Source organism: Girardinichthys multiradiatus, chromosome 3 (genome assembly GCF_021462225.1).
Source record: "Girardinichthys multiradiatus isolate DD_20200921_A chromosome 3, DD_fGirMul_XY1, whole genome shotgun sequence".
NCBI classification, from domain to species: Eukaryota; Metazoa; Chordata; class Actinopteri; order Cyprinodontiformes; family Goodeidae; genus Girardinichthys; species Girardinichthys multiradiatus.
Genome location: NC_061796.1, coordinates 5,479,086 through 5,499,186, shown reverse-complemented (window position 1 = coordinate 5,499,186; position 20,101 = coordinate 5,479,086). Strand labels below are relative to the sequence as shown.

Genomic DNA, 20,101 nt, shown 5'->3' with positions numbered 1-20,101 from the left:
CGCTGGGGTTTTTTGTCTTTCCAAAATTTTCTGCTGTTGAATCTTTTTATCATAAGGCCTTTTAAAAAGGATTGAAAAAGTAAGGGCAAAGTGATCGTAACCATGATTGTGAGTTTGTGTGACGAGACTTGAGAAAACTTTAAGAAACCTCAGTGGAATTTTTTTCTGTTTATTAGATGCTTTTCTGCTTAATCACCAAGATGCTGGTGACACATCCAAGTCTCATCCCCACTAAGCCTTCCTGCCCACCATCTTCAGATTTCCCCAGCTTCTTCTTTAACTGTCCCCATCCAGACTCTATCCACAAGAATTCAAAGAGCCCAGAGTGTCAGTTCATAAAATATGTACGGCTGCTTAAAGCAAACCTCTTGGGCTCTGTTGTCTCCACATCCACATACAAAACTGCGCTCCATGTAGAAAAGACCCATCTTTAGTAATGAGGAAAAGAAGGATGACAGAGAGGGGAGGAAAGTATTCCTCACTTCTTCGGCTATATAACAATTCTACATCTGAACCATTGCACGAAGTATTTTTGATTGTGAATGGGCTTTTCAAAACCTTTGGTGAAAGTCTGTTTTCTGCCTCCGGCCCATTAGGCAGACTTGCTCTCATGTCCTCCCGATTCGCAGTCACACATTCAGGCAACTGGGTAAAAAGAGCTGTGAGAAGAAGAAGAAGAAGAAGCAAGGTGGAAAATTTTCCTAGCATTACACTATAGTGAGCCGTGAGTGGCGACACGACTTAAGAGGAAGGGAGAGAAACTTGTAATCTCAGCTCGCAGCCTTTGAACTTGGCCCGATGAGACGCGGGCGACCCAAAGCAAAAGGTTCCAAAGAAGAGCTCAGTGAAGATTACTCGGAATACTGATGCAGTGTGGAATTCAATTCCTTTGGGAGCCCTCTGAGAAAGTAAAATATATGTGTTGAGCAAGACTGCATACAGAGAAATGTATGTTATATGCCATGCATGCACTTCAAAAATAATATAAAGAAAAGGCTACGAGTTAAAGTTGGATACATTTATGAGTGCAACCAATTTTTAGCATCTGTGCCTTAAAGAGTGACCCAGTACATGAGGTCTAGAGTCTCTTAGGTTCTAATTAGGACAGCTGTTACCATTTTCATTATTTGTGTTTATTTGTGTGTTTAGAGAGCATGAGAGAGATGTGAGTGTTTCCAGTGTGCAAAGGGGTTTAGGTCAGGGGATATATGCCACTGTCTGGCTTTGACTTCTTCTCATCCAGCTGCTGCTGGTTTGTCAGGGAGTGGAGGTTTACTGGTGTCTTGTCCCTTCTCTTGGGCTTTTGAATAATGACAAAACCATGTGGAACTGGGGGCTGGAGGTGAAGACATATGCGCGCGGCAAATGGCCATTTGGGCAAACTTTGCCATTTGTTGAGAGGTGCAGGGGGAAAGTGATTCATGCAAGAAACTACAAATGCTGCCAAAAGGACTTAGATTTTATACTGTGATTCCATCATCTGTCCCTCTAAGAGAAGATCTGTGTCGGTGCTGTTGTGTATTCCCTATGACCTAAAATTAATTTGTTTATTTTAAAGTGTTATTAAAGTGTTAACTCTATGCATGCATGGGCATGAGATTGAGTAAAAACATGATAATTTTATTTTTTTCTCATACATAAGCAAAAATATAGAAAACAAACACCTGGTAAGTATAGTGGCAGTGGTCAGGTAATTGTGCTAAGCTGCTCAGAATTCTTTTTTAACTTTTATTTTTTTTTCTCACTGTTTTTCTCCTTACTTGGTATACACTGGGAGCATAGCAATCTGATTTTAGCTGGTTAATAATCAGGCTATCTACTCATGTACCTACAGTTGGCTTCTTTACAGACACAGATCTTGTTTGCCTACTGGAGATTGAAAACATCACTAACTAAATAAAAGTGATAAGGGGTCCTTTGGTTTCCACAACATAAATGTCCCTGTTTTTTGCATCCCAAAGAGCCAAATTTGTCTTTGTTATTACCTAGGAAGAAGTGTTGCAGCCATTATTTAGCCACCTGGCCAGCAGTGTGCATCAACAGTCGTGGGATGGAGAGTATTACTCTGTACTACATGCAGCTGAAGAAACCTCTGGTCATTTCAAGACGTTTTCTAGCATCATGTCAAAAGGACTTTTAATCGCTGTCATGGAATTTTTTCCACTTTTGAAACTAGTTGAAACCACATGATATTACAGGACTATCCAACCCAAGATTGGGATTCTTAGCAAAATTTCATTTGGGAACCAGATTCCAGAATAAAGCATTTATTTAATCAATAACAGTAAATAAATACTGGAGATGTTGTTTCTCTGATTTAATTTTTTGGTTTTCATAGTGTTTCAATGCAGACTAAGTAGGGTGATTGATTATTATTAGAGAATTAAAGTATCAATAGACATTTATTTACTGATGGGTTTGCAGTTACATTCCCCACGAAATGAGACTTTAACACAAACACGAGCAGCAGAAATAAATGACAAAATGACATTTAATATGACAAATTAACAAATATTTCCTTCTATATGATTCCTGCATTTGTCAGTGCTTGTAAAACCGAAAGGAATTTAAATGTAAAGTTTTATGAAATGTCAAGTCTTTTAACTTTTCCTTTTATATGCATCTACAAACTTCACGTTTTGATATCTACATTTTGTGTGAGAGGGCTCCTAGGGGCTAGCCTGGAGGGCCCTAAGCAGCAGCTTAGTTTGCTTATCCCTTGGGCCGGCTCTGAGCAGCTTGTTGATCCTGATGTTTATACTTCTGTAAATTCTTATAAACCCAGCACAGAACAAGAATGATACGTTTAACCTAAATGTGCTCGTAGACATATTTACTTGCATTTCCAAATGCAGAAAACTCGTCCATTTCATAAAAAAAACACCGTGATAATATATTTTTTATATTTATTTAAAGCTCGGTGTGCGCGTTTTGCCAGGATGGCTCATAAATCCCGCGTTAAGTCAATTCCACAAACAAAGAGCAAAAGAGGAGGGGTGAAGAGACAGGTGCTTTGTGTCTCTGCTCGCTTTAAGAAAAACAAACCCTCTCTCCCAATTTGACTATCCCACTAACTCTTCCGATCCACGCAGACTCCCTCTCCCCTCCTTCCATCCCTCCACATCACTCTCTATGTGCCCCGCTGCATCCACACCTATGCGCCTTTTCTCTATTTGTACCCAGGATCTACACCCAGACTACATTTCGCAGCAGTTAATCTTTTCTTAGATGAAAATCATCGCGAGGAACCGCTGATTAACTTTGTAGTGTTGAAGGGATATGGAGCCGTGCCTGGTGCACCATCAGCGCTTGCAGGACTCGCTTTGTCCCGTTCATTTCCTTCGTTTGATCCATGCTTTTGGGTTCCGAACTGACTCCCACACATGTTCTGCAGTCTGAATCTACTGTTTTGTGTTTGCTTTAAGAATTACGCCTGAGTTACACTTTATGTAGGTGCGCCCCGAAGCCGTAACCCTGCGCAAAGTCCCTGCTTATAACAGAGATCTTGTATTTGCACAGGAACAGAGACCATTAGAACAAACCCAAATTAGTCATTGCCATTTTTCACTCGGGCATACATGAAGTGAAACCCTTTGATGCAGATAGTTTCTTCTTTTTTGGAATAAGTGATCAAACATTTACTGGCCAATAATAGCAGTGAAATGTAGCATTGCAGCAGACCAGAGCACTGAGGCGACTTGACGCAGCACCATATGGAGCAGTAATCATCCCCTTCCATCAATACAAACCTGCATGCTAAATTACAAAATACAATAAAACAAACCCATCTTACCTGTCCCCATAAGGCAAAAGATGAGGTATAGGGAAATAATTGCAGACATCCTGCCCAATGACTGTGCTGCGTGAAAAAATCTATGCCGACAGAGCTGGCTGTGTCCACCGCGGCACCAAAATCAGAGGAAAAAGCGCACCGAAATCTGTCTTTAACCGCATCCAGCGTGGAGAAATGACTCTGAACGGTCCAATCAGTGCGTAAACTCTCACTTAGCTGTAGATCTCCATAGTTGGTAACTTTCCCGCAGCATCAGCTCATTCTCCAGTGTCTATTCCTTGCTTCGCTGGCTCTAGCCTCCTTTTCCGCTTTCGGGTAGAGTATCAATGATTCGGGCGTTTCAGTTAAGCTTCATCCATGGTCCACTTTTAAGTCTTCTCCAGCATGCTGCTGCTGTTGCTGCCTCGGAGACGCTCGAAAGCGATCTATCCTCCACCACAGCGCGCAGTGACAACAATCCCGGTGAAGTTGTCTCTCTGAAGACTGCTCTGACTGTACCTCTCACTCTCTGCCTCCCCCCCCAGACGGGTCTCCTCGCTTTACCTCTCACTCCCTCTTCCCAATTGGAAATGCGCTCTGACAATCATCTGGTGGTTGGGTTCAACAAATCTGGCAGGAGCTGACTCGGAGGACCCCTCTGCCTCAGATGCTTCCCCCGGAGGGTGCATCACCCCCTTCCATCTCCCGGGGGCCCATGCCCCCAGGGGCAAAAAATTGGCCGAGCAGGCGCCAGGAGGAACGTTTTAAAAACGGTGCATCTTTGTTAAATGACTGCGCAATCATGTTTAGTTGGAAGAAGACTAATTGTAAAGTTTGTTTAGGAATGAAAGAAAAACCTAAACTGCTCTGTATTTAATTCTAGCCAAGTCACTTTTAATTTCCGAGTGGTATAATAGCAATGGTCCTAATTATTTATGAATAAGCGGGGTTGTCAAATTTTCAGCATATTAGTCAGTTGACTTCGATGCCATTTAATTTTTCTTGATTAATTTAAAACCTGGTCAGATGTTGCTCTATTACCTTGCAGCAAAAAAGTCCCATTCTTACTGAATATTTGATCACTTCTATTAGAACTGGTGGAGTTCATTTAAACTGGTTGGTTGCCTGCCATGGACTCAGCTTTTAAGTACATTCCACAAGTTTCGATAGTGTTGAGGTCCATTTCGGAAGCTTGATGTTAGCTTTCAAAACCAGTTCTGATTGAACAGGCATCCTAGGAGGTTTCAAGCATTCAGCTGTTGATTTAAAGAGACGTTGAAGAATTCAGTGGTAGTCCTCAATCTTTAATATTCCACTTCCCTTGTCCATCTGCACCCAAAGCAGCAAAGTAAACCCACAGCATGACAATGCTGTCACCATGCTTTGTGTTCTTTAGTTAAAAAACCAAATGCTGACTTCTCCAAATATTCTTGTCATTGTGAATAAAAAGTTAAATCTTTCCCTTTTTTTTTTTTACCCGGAAACATTTCTTCATGAGGCATTTAGATTATCCAGCTGCAGATTTCCATAAAGGTTGAAGATCACAATTTTGGAGCAAATGTTTTTTTCTTAGTCAGTGTCCTCAGTTCATCTCAATACACAACTGGCTTTATGGTAAAGTGTGACCCTGGTTTTACAAAACCTTTCATTTAATGGAAGCCTAGGCTTTGGTTGATTTCAGTGTTGTTTCTGAACATTCTAATGATTCTGATTCATTTTGGGTCAGACAGTTAAAACTTGGACATGATTATGTATTCCAGTTGGAAAAAGATCCAATTCACTCAACACAACTGGTTTTGTAATAGATAAAGCAGACTAACATTAAGCTTCCGGAATGGCCCAATACTGACACTTCCTCAAAAACTGTCTTTAAATCTCGAAGGTTCTGGGCTGGGGTCCTTCTATATGCACTCTGATCTTTTTTTCTTTACATTGCTTTCCAGTTGGTCAGGTGACTGACGTGGCCATTGTAGCAGCTTTTCTTTCTCTGAGTCATTTTAGAAGTTTTTGATGATTGTCTTGACTCCTCTGTTAGAAATCTTGTGAGAAGCATCTGGTCGTGGCTGATTTATAGTAAAACAATGTTCTTACTACTTTCAGATCCTGGAGCCAGTAGCTTACCTGGAACAATGAAGATTTTTAGACAGGCTTCTTTAACCAAAGCTACAAAAATATTTTGCATCAATATGTTTGCAAGCATGTCTTGGGTATTACAATGTTTGGGATGCTTATGTGTGATACCCTGGACATCTAAAGGCCATCAATTAGGACCAAACCCACTGATATTAGTTTGTACTGATAGGGACAGGGATAGCTTTGTAAAAACTGACAAATTCCAGCAATCTTTTTGGTTATTGTTGCCTTTTTTCGGTGATCATTTGATTGCAAAGAAAACTGTTTTAGAGATTTTAAATTAGTTTTAACCTGTAAGTTTGTAATTTACCTCTTTTCAGTTAACAGTTGTTTGTCCCTGTGCAGTAGATAATAAGAGGAACACAAACGAACTGAAGCATTATTACTATACTCCAACAAAAACCTTTTTATAAGAGATGAAAACACTGCTGTCTGTTATTTGCATCTGGCTGTTTGTAGTCTTCTTTTTCTTTGATGTTGTTCATTACTTATTCAAGGATCTATTGATTAGTCAAAATAATAGGCCTTGCAGTCATCTGGTTAAACAGTCTTTCATTGGTATATTTTATTAAGGAAAGACTGAAGTTAATTTAATGTGAACCCAACCCTCCTTATAGGCACCTCCTCACGCACACACATATAAATGCTCACATGAATAACATGTGCCCTGTTAACTCATCCAGGTGATTCAAGCTCTGTAAGACTGTGAAAAATTCATCAAAGATCTTCGAGTTGGACACTGAGGACATATGAATTTCTGAAAACATACACCACATGCTCACAAACACACACCAACACATACAAACACAAACCGATTTTTTTTTATTAAGTTAAACATTGAACCATATAGTGATTAGGGCTCGGTCATCATCAGGCTCCCCCCTCCCAAATGCAGTTTTTAAACCCCAGGGTTGGCCTTCCTGTTTATTGCCTCCCTGTAATGCAAACATAAGGGTCCCCTGCCAGTAAACACATGTTGATGGAAGAAACAGCTTGCACAGCTGGGAAGCCAACCCAGGTTAGTGTGACTGAGCACGTGGGTAAATGAGCGTGTCTGTGTATGTGTGTTCATGTGTGGAAATAGATGCTTACTTGATGTTTTTACTTAAGTCATTTCAGATGTGATGTACACTTTTAAATGCTTTAAAAGTGAATCACAAGAAGTAAGTCATCAATCACACACACTAACACACACACAAAAGTGTTGGTGTGAGTATCAGGCAAAGGGTGCATGTGTGAAACTGTCAATCAGTCACTGAAGGCGTGCTTTGTGTGTGCAGTAAAACAGCAGGGAACCTTCACCAGTTGTGCAGTGCTAATAAAATCAACATCCATTGTGTAATGTCTGTCACTATGCATGATGCTGTGATTGAAATGCATGGTCTCCTATGGCTCACACAGATGGACAGGAAGATGAGGCAAAACAGATGACACATGCCACAGCATTACTTTGAGCCAATAGTCTTAGTTATACTGGCCTCGGTGGCATTAAATGGAGGCGCCCAAACTCCCCGAGCTTTTGAGTGTATGAATAATTTATAGGTGAAAAAGGGAGTTTTCAGCTGTGGGTTTATTAATATTAAATATGGTTTGATATTTACTAAACTGTTCAGAGGGAGAAAGGGTATGACAGTTAAAACATTGTTTGCATGGTAATTGTAAGGAGGTAATAAATAAGGCATGAAGTGGAAACATATGGAAATGCGATTCACGGGGAAATAAGAATATTTTAACAAAATATTATCCCACTCTGCAAATGACCTGGGGTCAATTAAAAAAGAGATGTCAGTCACTGTGAGGGGCATTCTGGGTCGAAGAATTACAATCCTTTGCTTTTTTCTCTCATTTAAAGTGGATAACATTCAATGTAAATGGTAAATAAATGGACTGAATTTATATAGTGCCTTTCCAGTCATACAGACCGCTCAAAGCGCTTTACACTAGAGCCACATTCACCCAATCGCACTCACTAACGCTCACACATTCATACACCGATCGGTAGGCAACTTGAGGTTAAATGCCTTGCCCAGGGGCACATTGACATACAGCAGGAGGAAGCTGGAATCGAACCCACAACCTTCCAATTGCAAGACAACTACTCTTCCTACTGAGCCACAGTCACCCAACATTCCATGTATTCATACGAACATAAACCATATTAAACTGAACATCAAGCTCATTACAACAGCAAAAGAAAGATATTTCCTAAAAAGTGAACTCAGCAAAGCATATGAAAGAAGTTTAGGAATGTGAGTTTTGTTTTGGTCCAAAATTCTCTAATGTTGTTGGAAAGCCTCGCATAGTTGTAAATGAAAGAAAAATGTTTTGCATTCCACGGGTGGTTCATCCATTTAAATAGACGAAGCAGCACTTAATGTAAATTTTACAAAAGAGTGGTCTCAGTAATATGCAAAATGAGGACTACTTGGCAACACAGCATTTTATGTGAAATGCACTTAATGTGTCGAAATGATGTGCTGTTACTACAGTGAACAAAAAAACAAGTTTCTCCTCTATCAACATTTAGGGTGATGAATCCCCTTTTGCAGCGTGCATGGTATAGTCTAAAACGATCTGAATGCAGTTTGGTGGATTGAGTTTGGTGTTAATGGCAGTGTCGATATATATATATACATGTACATTTTATTTTATCCTACTCAGATGCAAATTTCTTAGACCCTGAATATACAGTTTTTGATAACTGTACAGTGTGTATTTTCTTAAGTTGTAAATTTGTCCTTACTGTACTGTTTCTTATTTTCCGTTATAACATTTGGGCTGCACGGTGGTGCAGTTGGTAGCACTGTTGCCTTGCAGCAAGAAGGTCCTGGGTTCAATTCCCAGCCAGGGGTCTTCTGCATGGAGTTTGCATGTTCTCCCTGTGCATGTGTGGGTTCTCACTGGGTACTCTGGCTTCCTCCCACAGTCCAAAGACATGCCTGTTAGGTTAATTGGTCACTCTAAATTGCCCTTAGGTGTATGAATGAGTGTGTGCATGGTTGTTTGTGTGGTGCCCTGTGATGGACTGGCAACCTGTCCAAGGTGTACCCCGCCTCCCACCCATAGACTGCTGGAGATAGGCACCAGCTCCCCCGTGACCTACTATGGAATAAGCGGTAGAAAATGAATGACTGACATTTTTATCTTTTTGTGGATCTGCATGCTTCCATTTCCCTGTCACTTTGCTGCTGGTATGCCTGAATTTCCCCACTGAGGGACAATAAAAGAGATCTGCCTTCTATTTCTAATATAGCATTCGGTTTCTCTGTTAAATGTTTTAGGCTGAATCTCAGTTTCAACAGTTATCCTTAAAGGTACCCCTGCTACAACTAGAAGATGATAAGACATCATCACTTGTTCGTGATCCTTTGTTAGTAAGAATATGTGATTAATATGGCTCCAGGTAAACTTGCCTCTTTGCCAAATTCTATCCCAAATTTCAACCCAGGCGCTGTCACTTTGTCCCTTCCCACCATTTTGTATTGTCATATTTACCTAATTTAGTTTTCTCTTAGTGGTTCAAACAAGTGATCACATGCTCTTTCGCCATTTTGTGCCTTTGCAGTTTTCGTCGTACCTGACTTTTATGGGTATGAAATAAAAATCCGACCCCAGGTAAATTTGTACCCACCTCCTAGATGTTTCATACCCCCTGGTAGGGCTGCTGGTTAGTTTGCCAGTAATCCATTTCATACTTTTACAGTTTGCTGACTCAAAACGGCTAATTTATGCACCTTTTACACCCTTTACCTTCATGTATAGGTCTTCCAATTTCTCGTATTGTCAAGAGTCATTGTCCTCGCTTTCAATACTTTCAGTCAATTAAGTTTACATGATTGTTAGACATTTAGCCACTAGAGGCCTATTCTGTGTTAACTTCTATATTCAGAGGATGATAGAAAACACAGCAACTGTGGAGAAAATCTTGATACTTAATACTGTTCTTCTTCTTCTTTGCACTTTCAGTGATTGGATGAACACTATATTGTGCCACACTGCCCCCACAGTTACCATGGCATTGTGCAGTTTGTTGTATTTGGGAGGCATCCAGCAGCTTTCTGACTAAAATGCATACGAAATAAATGCAGAAGATGGACATAAGACTGTCTGTAAGCATCTGAATATTTAAACCATGAATGGGGCTTAACAGTGCATAGGAATGTTGTCTGTTATGGGACATTTCATATGAACCATGAGTCAATATTTACCTGGGGGCACACCCACTTTAACAACCAACAATTTAAAGATTTTTTTTTTAACATACTCTACTTATATTTCAATAAAAGAAATCCAGCTTAAAAGTTTTACCAAATGCTTTCAAACAACAAAACATTTATGTACATAACCTAACATTTAGGTTTTTATACAGCATTAAAATAAATTGTTGTAATCTGTTAGATTTTATGAGTCAATTGGCCCAAATGGATGTCAGAAGAAAAATCTATTTAATCTCAGTGTAATACGTTTTCAGATCTGTAACATAATAAGATAAACTCAGTATGAGATTTGAACAATTCCATGGCAATTGATCTGCATAATTAATGAAAACACACTACTTTGACAAAAACAAACCCATATGCGACGGTTTCAGGACAAGGGGGTGAAAAAGTTTAACAGGTTAGAAAGGAAAATAAGAGGGGAGGAGATGATAATGTGTTGAAAACGGAGGTAATGTGAAGTATCAATAGCTTAAGAGTAAATTTACCCCAGAGCCACCTATTGGACATGCTCACGTTAACAGAAACGATGGCTGCCAAAAAGTCGGAGGCAAAATTTGGTTATTTTCTTCTCTTCGTCTGGGTATTGACAGACAGGTTGACAAGTTTATATTGATTAACAATAATTGACAGTGGCACCAAACTTTACATATTGGAACACTTTGAAACTAAATTTACAGTGTGCATTGAGCCAAAAATATATTTTATTGAAAATAATTGACACTTTTAATTATATTTAGTAGCAAAGCTGTTCATTTTAAAGTGGGCCCCTGAAGAATCTTGGTTTTTACGGAATAGAAAGCCATGCCTCTTGGCACACACTTAAATCCACAAAAATAATTTGTATACCTTATCGTACCAATTAGAAATGAAAGGTTAGGGTGAAATGAAGTTCAGTAAAACTATCAAAAAAACCACAGTAATGCCCAGACGGATTTACATTTGATAGTGTTGTCAATCTTCTTTAACAAGTATAAAAAATAGTATAAAAGTATAAAAAAGTATAAAAGATTGTCTGTCTGGCTGGCTGGCTAAAATTTTTTATATTGTTTTTACACATTTGTTATTTAAATTAAAACTAGTCTTTAGCTTGTAATTTGTAGGAATACATTTTGGTTACCATAATCTGGTATTTACTTAAAATTAATGTTTTAAGCGTAGATTTCCATCTACTGTGTAATTTGACAAGGTTTTTGGTGATACCTAGAGAATCATCATATATTAGGAAACACAGTGCCCTCCACATTGTTTGGCACCTCTGACAAAAATGCTTAAAAAGCCTTTTTTAATAAATTAATCTATTGTGGCATAACATTGAATTTTTCTTTTTCCAATTCTCTGAGTTTAACTAATAAGATGGACTTTGCAATGATCAGCCGCAAAATGCCTTGCTTTTACAAGGTAAACAATGAAGCAAAGTTGCTACTTAAAAAAAAAAGAAAGCAAGATGGGAAGCATTTAATCTGTACACATACACAGAAAGTGGGTAGACGTCGGCAACAAAATTCTCCTTCGGTTAAATGAAAACATCTGATATACTTTCATTCCCATTTCATCTCACATAGTTTTAGATAAAATGTATAAAAAATTCCTTCAATCCAAGGCGATGCATCTTAATGACTGTTATTCATCTTCAATTAATTTTTTACTCAATAATTAGATGAGGAAAATTATATCCATTTTAAAAACACCTGTACTATAAATTAATACATCTAGTTACCCAGCCAACATGTATATCTGGGCCCTATAAGGATTTTCCTCATATGAATGGATACTATTTGGGCCTGGGCTCATAATAAGCTTCTTGTGTGAAACCTATTTGGGTTGATTAGATACAACTCACCTCAGTATTGCCTGTTGGACAACTTTTGTAGACCACTCGTCTAAAATGATTAATAAGATAGTTAAAATTTTGCAACACTTCTAGGACCCACATGGGTCCCACGTTTTTCCCAGTGTTGTCATGCATTAAAGCTAAATGAACAAACAACATTTGACCGTTATGTAAGCCACTGAATTTCTTATATGGGGCACATTCTTTTGCTCATTCCTGTGCATATGGGCCCCATATGTAAGTGCTAGCTGGATAAAATACTGTGGATATGAACAGTGGAGTAAAATGTTCGATACTTTAAACAAATTAAAAGTGTCATGGTTGAGTTGCAAAGACTAAAAACGCAGTTGCATTTTTTAAATATTTACATAGGTTGTGTGTTTGAGAAAGATGGATTATTGATATTCTACTACTGAAAAAACAAAATCATCAAGGTTTGAGTTCAAACAACACAAAAGACTTTTGCTCTATGTAGAGTAAGCTTCTAAAATGTTAAAAGTGCCTGATTAACATTTTGCTTCTACTGCAGTATTTTGGTTAATAGAAGGGTTTGAGGTTTAGGGTGCTATCCGTATGAGGAACATTACACCAGCTTTTACTGTAATTGTGATATTGAATGTAGAGCTGTGTCAACCATAACTCTAACTGTGCTACAGCCTCATAACTCACGAGAACACACAGCATTCCTTTGCAAGGCAGTGGAATCCATCTGCTCAGCTAGTGAGCAATTCAAAACCCGTCTTCAATAATATGACGTCAGTCCTCTGCACTGGCTTGAAATTTGCAATTAAGCAGTTTCTTTATGTGTGATTGAGGGGCAGGAGAAGAGCCATTAAAGCCCAACACAGACCTGGGGCTTGCTCTACACTGTACAGGACTACAGGTCCTTCTCAAAAAATTAGCATATTGTGATAAAGTTAATTATTTTCCATAATGTCATGATGAAAATTTAACATTCATATATTTTAGATTCATTGCACACTAACTGAAATATTTCAGGTCTTTCATTGTCTTAATACGGATGATTTTGGCATACAGCTCATGAAAACCCAAAATTCCTATCTCACAAAATTAGCATATCATTAAAAGGCTCTCTAAACGAGCTATGAACCTAATCATCTGAATCAACGAGTTAACTCTAAACACCTGCAAAAGATTCCTGAGGCCTTTAAAACTCCCAGCCTGGTTCATCACTCAAAACCCCAATCATGGGTAAGACTGCCGACCTGACTGCTGTCCAGAAGGCCACTATTGACACCCTCAAGCAAGAGGGTAAGACACAGAAAGAAATTTCTGAACGAATAGGCTGTTCCCAGAGTGCTGTATCAAGGCACCTCAGTGGGAAGTCTGTGGGAAGGAAAAAGTGTGTCAGAAAACGCTGCACAACGAGAAGAGGTGACCGGACCCTGAGGAAGATTGTGGAGAAGGGCCGATTCCAGACCTTGGGGGACCTGCGGAAGCAGTGGACTGAGTCTGGAGTAGAAACATCCAGAGCCACCGTGCACAGGCGTGTGCAGGAAATGGGCTACAGGTGCCGCATTCCCCAGTCCTGGGTTACAGAGAAGCAGCACTGGACTGTTGCTCATTGGTCCAAAGTACTTTTTTCGGATGAAAGCAAATTCTGCATGTCATTCGGAAATCAAGGTGCCAGAATCTGGAGGAAGACTGGGGAGAAGGAAATGCCAAAATGCCAGAAGTCCAGTGTCAAGTACCCACAGTCAGTGATGGTCTGGGGTGCCGTGTCAGCTGCTGGTGTTGGTCCACTGTGTTTTATCAAGGGCAGGGTCAATGCAGCTAGCTATCAGGAGATTTTGGAGCACTTCTTGCTTCCATCTGCTGAAAAGCTTTATGGAGATGAAGATTTCATTTTTCAGCACGACCTGGCACCTGCTCACAGTGCCAAAACCACTGGTAAATGGTTTACTGACCATGGTATCACTGTGCTCAATTGGCCTGCCAACTCTCCTGACCTGAACCCCATAGAGAATCTGTGGGATATTGTGAAGAGAACGTTGAGAGAGTCAAGACCCAACACTCTGGATGAGCTAAAGGCCGCTATCGAAGCATCCTGGGCCTCCATAAGACCTCAGCAGTGCCACAGGCTGATTGCCTCCATGCCACGCCGCATTGAAGCAGTCATTTCTGCAAAAGGATTCCCGACCAAGTATTGAGTGCATAACTGTACATGATTATTTGAAGGTTGACGTTTTTTGTATTAAAAACACTTTTCTTTTATTGGTCGGATGAAATATGCTAATTTTGTGAGATAGGAATTTTGGGTTTCATTGAGCTGTATGCCAAAATCATCCGTATTAAGACAATAAAAGACCTGAAATATTTCAGTTAGTGTGCAATGAATCTAACATATATGAATGTTAAATTATCATCATGACATTATGGAAAATAATGAACTTTATCACAATATGCTAATATTTTGAGAAGGACCTGTATTCCCTGGCTCATATCAAATCCACGTCCACTGCCCCAATATCAGAATATGACTCTGGCCCCCCATGGATTCTGTTTTTGTCTGTAATGAAAGTCTCTCAGGGGATCAGGTTGAGGTATTCGTTTTCTCAGAGGTCAAGGAGAGGTTAAGGCTTTTAGTTCAAACTGTGCTTAGAAAAAATGGTGTGGATTACAGGAATGTGGCCATTGCCCACAGATTTTTCAGCTAAATAGAAAAGAGCTATAATCTGACATTACAGCAGATAATAATGGTGGTGATGAGGGAAATGTCAGAATTTTTTTCTGGTTAATGTTTTGTGTCTTTTTTCCCAGTTTGTCACTTCACAAAACATTTATAGCCTCCCTAAAATCTAAAGTCAGACAAATTGGGTCCATGGCCACCCTGAGAGTGTCTTCAGTGGTAAGTACAGCAGTAATTTGTCTAAAATATTCATGCACTGATGCAGAGTTGTTGTCCCTTGATGGGCCTCGCCATGTGCAACATCTGTTCCCGATGTCATGGCGTGCTCCTGTATGCCAGAAAAGCCCTGCTGGCATTTGTGGTATCTCCACTGTACTACGGCTTGTTCAGACACACACACACACACACACACTGCTCCACCCAGCTCTGATAAAAATCTGAGACAACAACGGTAATCCAGTCCACTGGACAGAACTATTTAACTTCTCTGCTAATCCATAAACATAGATTAAGGCGCTTTAGTTTCATAGTCAGATAAGCAATTCTGTCATTCCCCGATGAACGTTTCACTTGATTTCTTGGTCTTATGTACATGTCATGAATATTTGGAGGCAATTCTAGGATGACTCCTTTAGTGGAACAGACCACTAGTGTTATGAAACAATGTACTTTGCAAGCTGCCAGTAAATTACACTGCCATTGTGGTCAGGCTGTTGGCTTAATAATAATCTGGTGGTCTTCATGTGCTTAGACTATTATACCTTTTTTGCATACATTTTTTTATATGGAACTACAACTAAAAATTGTTGATATTAAGTGTTTAATTAGTCAGGTTATCTGGTTTTAGTAGCTACCCTGCAGTTGGTTGCTTAACACGCTTGCCACTACCGGTTTCCCAGTTGAACTTATAAACAGACTTACCTTACTAAGAGTGGTGGGTGGCCTCCTCTTGAATTTTACTTGCATGACTGGACAAGTCTGTCTTTCTTGTAAACAAGGGAGGAGTGTAAAAGCCTTCTTTCAGCCACCTGACAGAAAGTGTGCAGCAGCAGATGGGGATGGGGTACTACTGTGTTGCTCAATAACTAGAGAAAAATGCTAGATCAGACAATCTGGCATCTCATTGGAAGAAATTTAAATTGAAGGAGTGGTATGACAGAAAATGTAGCATGCTAATGTTTTCTTAGTAAGCGTATTTCTAATTGGACCACTGACAAAAAAGTCACAGTAGAGGCTGGTGACAATCCAAGTCATCCACACAAACATAAAAATCAAACAAAATATACTGCTGTAAATAAAGTTGGACATTTTTAAATACATTTTCACATTATACCATTGTTCCAATAATTTAATGAGAGGAGGTGAACAAGTTTGAATTCCAACTCCATTGGCAACAGCCACTCTTGTTTCATCTTTTTCAGATTCCAATCAAAAATGTCCTAATTCATTTCTTCTTTCAACTAAATAAAATCTGCCAATACCGTTTGCTGAAAGACAGCCTATTACCATTATCTGTCCAACATTTTTGCTACTATAAGATTTCAGGGGTAATACTAGTGATATTTGTCCTCCAAACAGTGTGTGCAATTGACGTTTAAAGAGTCTGATTTTTGTCTTATCCGACCAGTATATAATTACATATCTTCCCAGCTGTAGTTCAATACTGGTAAATAGCCTGTGTCTAACTAAAATTGTTTTAAGCAGTCGGTGTTTTACATTAAGTCCATACATGTATGAAATGAAAGGGAGACAATAACAGGGACATAAACAGAGTCAGCAGTAGTTGAGGTGAATACTGTCTGAGATGCAGTGTCTACAATAGGCCACAAATACAATCACAGCTACTTCCAGCATGAAGCTGGCCTCGCTGCCTACTGACAATCACATGAATAGGCCTTGACTGGCTGCTTGTTTTGTGCCATGATCCCTTGCTACTCACGCTGCTGAAAAAATAAATAACTGAGCTCTGCACTGCTATAAATAATGGATGACTCGTCCACTGTCACTTTTCATAGCATGTCAAGCCACAGCCTGGCCATTATTAGGGTCTGTCTTCTCCTCTCTAGCTCTGACTCCAGTTTTGTTATTGTTCTGGTCGACTTGCCTGCACACCTCCTGAGCGGGTCGGCCGTCAGTCTTCTTCTCAGTTGGTACAGTTGATGGGTGGTACATTGAAGAAAGAGGTGCTGTTGGGGAGGTCTGAAACAGAATGATACAGCACACCTATGGAAGGAGAGCAAACCGTCCTGAGTCGGTCATTATCTGGAACAGGCACTTTTACAAAAATCTTAAGGATGTAATGAGATCTCGTGCCAAATGAAATTAGAGCAGAATTTTTCTTCTCAAAGTGAAGTCCTTCTCGCAATGTGCTATGTTGTTGCTGTGTCAGCTTTTCTTGGTTTTGTAAACAAAGTGTAGGTCAATATTATAGGCCCTGGATATTAATGTGTGTCCTTTAGGTTTTATTACATGTAAATGGGTTTAAAATATTATATTTAAGTAAGAAGAAAGTACTTCTTAAGTCTTCTTAAGTTGTGAGACATAGTTTACTACTGTGGGTTGCATAAGTATTAAAGACACTTAAATCATTGCTTTCATAGAACAAAAAAAAAAACAAAACAAAACAGTAGCACAGTGGCAGACAAGATACAAATGATTGGTAATACCTTGTCACACTACTGGGTGTGTACCTTTCAATACAATTGATTAGGAAGATCCAATGCAACAGGAAAATAACACTCCAGTATTAATATGCATTTGAAACTGTAGCATACAGTTTCCTAATTTAATCACCTGATAAGAAAGCCAGATATTTTTTAACTTTTTGAGCAGAATGAGTGCTGCAGCTCTCCCGGGTATGCAGAACATTTGTGGCACTGCTACAGAAGGAATGTAACTTGGGCTTTAACAGCACAGCAAAGACCCAACAACTACATCAACAAATTACTAATATGATTTCATGCAGAAGCTTCACTTACCTCAGCATGCTGGATACTAAAAGTGAAACTGACGGCATGTCTTCTTAGCTGATCAGTTCAGCTATTAATTATCTGATAACGTTTTGGTACTCATAGTGCATTAAATTCTATTCAGTTAGTTTAAAAAAAAAAACACATAAAAAAATTCACAGTAATGTCCCAGAAAAAGTGATGCTCCCAGTCCAGATGTGACAGAGCACTGATTTCTACAGCATTGATCCCAATAAACACACCCTACTCAAAATGAAAGCATATTGAAAGCGACACACATACTTCAAGACATATGTTTTTCAATATGCCACGATGCATGGCAAAAAACGTGTGGCAGCAGCTTTAACACAGCAAGAATACCATGACAGGCCAACCATTATAAGCTCATGATGCTAAAGTTGTCATCTGCCTCAGAGGTTCCTGTTGATCCCAAGCACTAATAAATGATTTGTCTTTTAGAAAAGAAAATAGTGAAAGACAGACAATATACAAATATTTGTGAGCATTATCCTGAAACAGTAATCTTTAGTTGTTAACTTCTGATTCAGAGTTTTCTAAACTTTTGTAATATTTCACAGTTTGTAAATTTGTTCATGCTGGGTTTGATCATTTCTAGTACAAAATCCAAATTATGTTATGAATGACCAAACCTGAACTAAATAACTCTTCTCTAAACAGAGATTCTTACCTTTTAAGATTCATCTCTGTATTCATCCTCTGTATTATGAAAACCTTAGAATTGGATGAGCAATATCTGAACAACTCAAACCTGAATTGAATTATTCTCCACTGGATATAGAATGTTTAAAAGACAGTTTGTGATTTTCAAAACTCTATTAGTCAAAACAAAGCCAAAAATGGATAGCCCTTGTTTTCCCAAAGATATTTTGCTAAAAATTGGGTGTTGTCTGGTTCTCATGAACCCAATATCTTGCATAGTCACATATCCATTTGGTTTTGTTTGATGGTGTTTTTGTCTGCATAGTGTTGTGGTTAGGTACTAAGTATATTTTTCTGAAACTGACTTTCTGTTGCCCTCACTGCTAATAAATAACCAGACATGCTAGTTTAGAGTTTCAAGGCAGGTTTTTACTCTTGGGTTACAGACCCACAAAATCCCCCATTCCAACCCTCTAGCCTGAAAAGTCATGGATTATTTAAAAATGCATCTGCTCATGAGAAAAATGAATGAGGAACATCTGGCTTAAGTTAGAGAGAAAGATGGAAGAAGGATTTAGAAATTCAACCAATATTAGACAACGAGAAGTCTGTGTTGAGAACTCAGAGGAGGACACGGATACAGATAGACACACAGAAAGCAAAAACTGTTATTAATGTCTAATCAGGATGAACCCAATATTTGCTCAAGATGTGCTTCTGTCACCACCAGGAAAACCCTTAGGCAAGTATTGTCCACCAGCAGCTTTCAGTTTTCAAGACTGAGACGGTCTCTCCAACAGCAGAGTAACAGCATCAAATCAAGGCCTGCAGCAAACAAACCCTGACAGATCCTTTCATTTGAGATTCACTTTGGGACAGCTGTGGTGCCATCCGAAAGGGAGAACCGAGTGGGGGAAGCCAGTACTCGGTAATGTATGCAGAGTGTCTCCACGTCCTGGATGACAGCAACACGAGTGCTTGTCACAAGAGACATCAGTTCTACTTAGTCACAGCGCTGTGGGGCAATCCATATAACTGCAGTGCTGTATGAACTCTATTAATAGTTATCTACCTTTCAGGAGTTATTATGCTGAGCGGGGGATGACAGAGAAATATAATGGTAGAAGTCTAAAATGAGGGACAGAAACAGCGTCTACTGAATGTCTTTTGTGTTTCTCAGGCTGTTACAACTTAAGAAGCCTCCTCCAATCTCCTCTCTCACCCATTTCCTGCCAGGCAGCATGCATTGGAGCCTGGTGCCAGAGACACAATTTATGTGAGAAGCATAATAAGGATTATTTATTGGGCAGGACGGGCAGAGAGAGATGTTGATTCAGGGGAAAACCCAGCAATTGTGAGGCACGGGGAGAATGAGTCAGTTAGAATGAAGATATAATTTTTTTATGTTTTTACCTTAACTTTCACCAGGGTATAGAAACCTTTAGATATTCAGTTTCACCTCAGAGATCTGGATCTAAAAGAAAATCACTTCAACTGCCATAAAGTATTCACTTAGGGGTTGCACTTTCTGCAAGTTTAGGAACTTTGGGCATAGGAGATGTGGCTGAAGTTAAAAATTTTATCTTATGGAAAATATCTACTTTTCACTTCAGGGGCTCTAGCTAGGCATGAAGTGGCACATATATTTATAGGAACGGCACAGGTTAATGTGACTCAACCCTAACCCTAACCCATTTGGAAAAGATAAGAAATACATTTAGATTGTGACATCACTTGTAAGTGTTCCAAGCACAGACTAAATACTAATTTTTCAGCAGCCAGTTAAAGATTTTAATCTACCACTTAAAAGAATAATATTCTCATAAATTAGAGCATACCACCATCTTCCATAAAACATGGTGGTGG

The 20,101-nt window shown here is 39.2% G+C and overlaps 1 protein-coding gene across 7 annotated transcripts in view; it reads right to left on the bottom strand.

Annotated features, from left to right (window-relative positions):
* The window catches only part of kirrel3l (kirre like nephrin family adhesion molecule 3, like), a 47,017-nt gene extending 42,653 nt beyond the window's left edge, over positions 1-4,364 (bottom strand). For 4 of the 7 annotated variants that reach the window (XM_047359320.1, XM_047359335.1, XM_047359328.1 and 1 more), the window contains exon 1: positions 3,794-4,364. In XM_047359320.1, coding sequence (XP_047215276.1) covers positions 3,794-3,842 — 49 coding nt within the window. In that variant the 5' untranslated portion in view covers positions 3,843-4,364. The remainder of the gene's footprint in view (positions 1-3,793) is intronic. The other 3 variants (XM_047359342.1, XM_047359350.1, XM_047359358.1) reach the window with 1 other exon arrangement.
* Between the last annotated feature and the right edge of the window lie 15,737 nt (positions 4,365-20,101).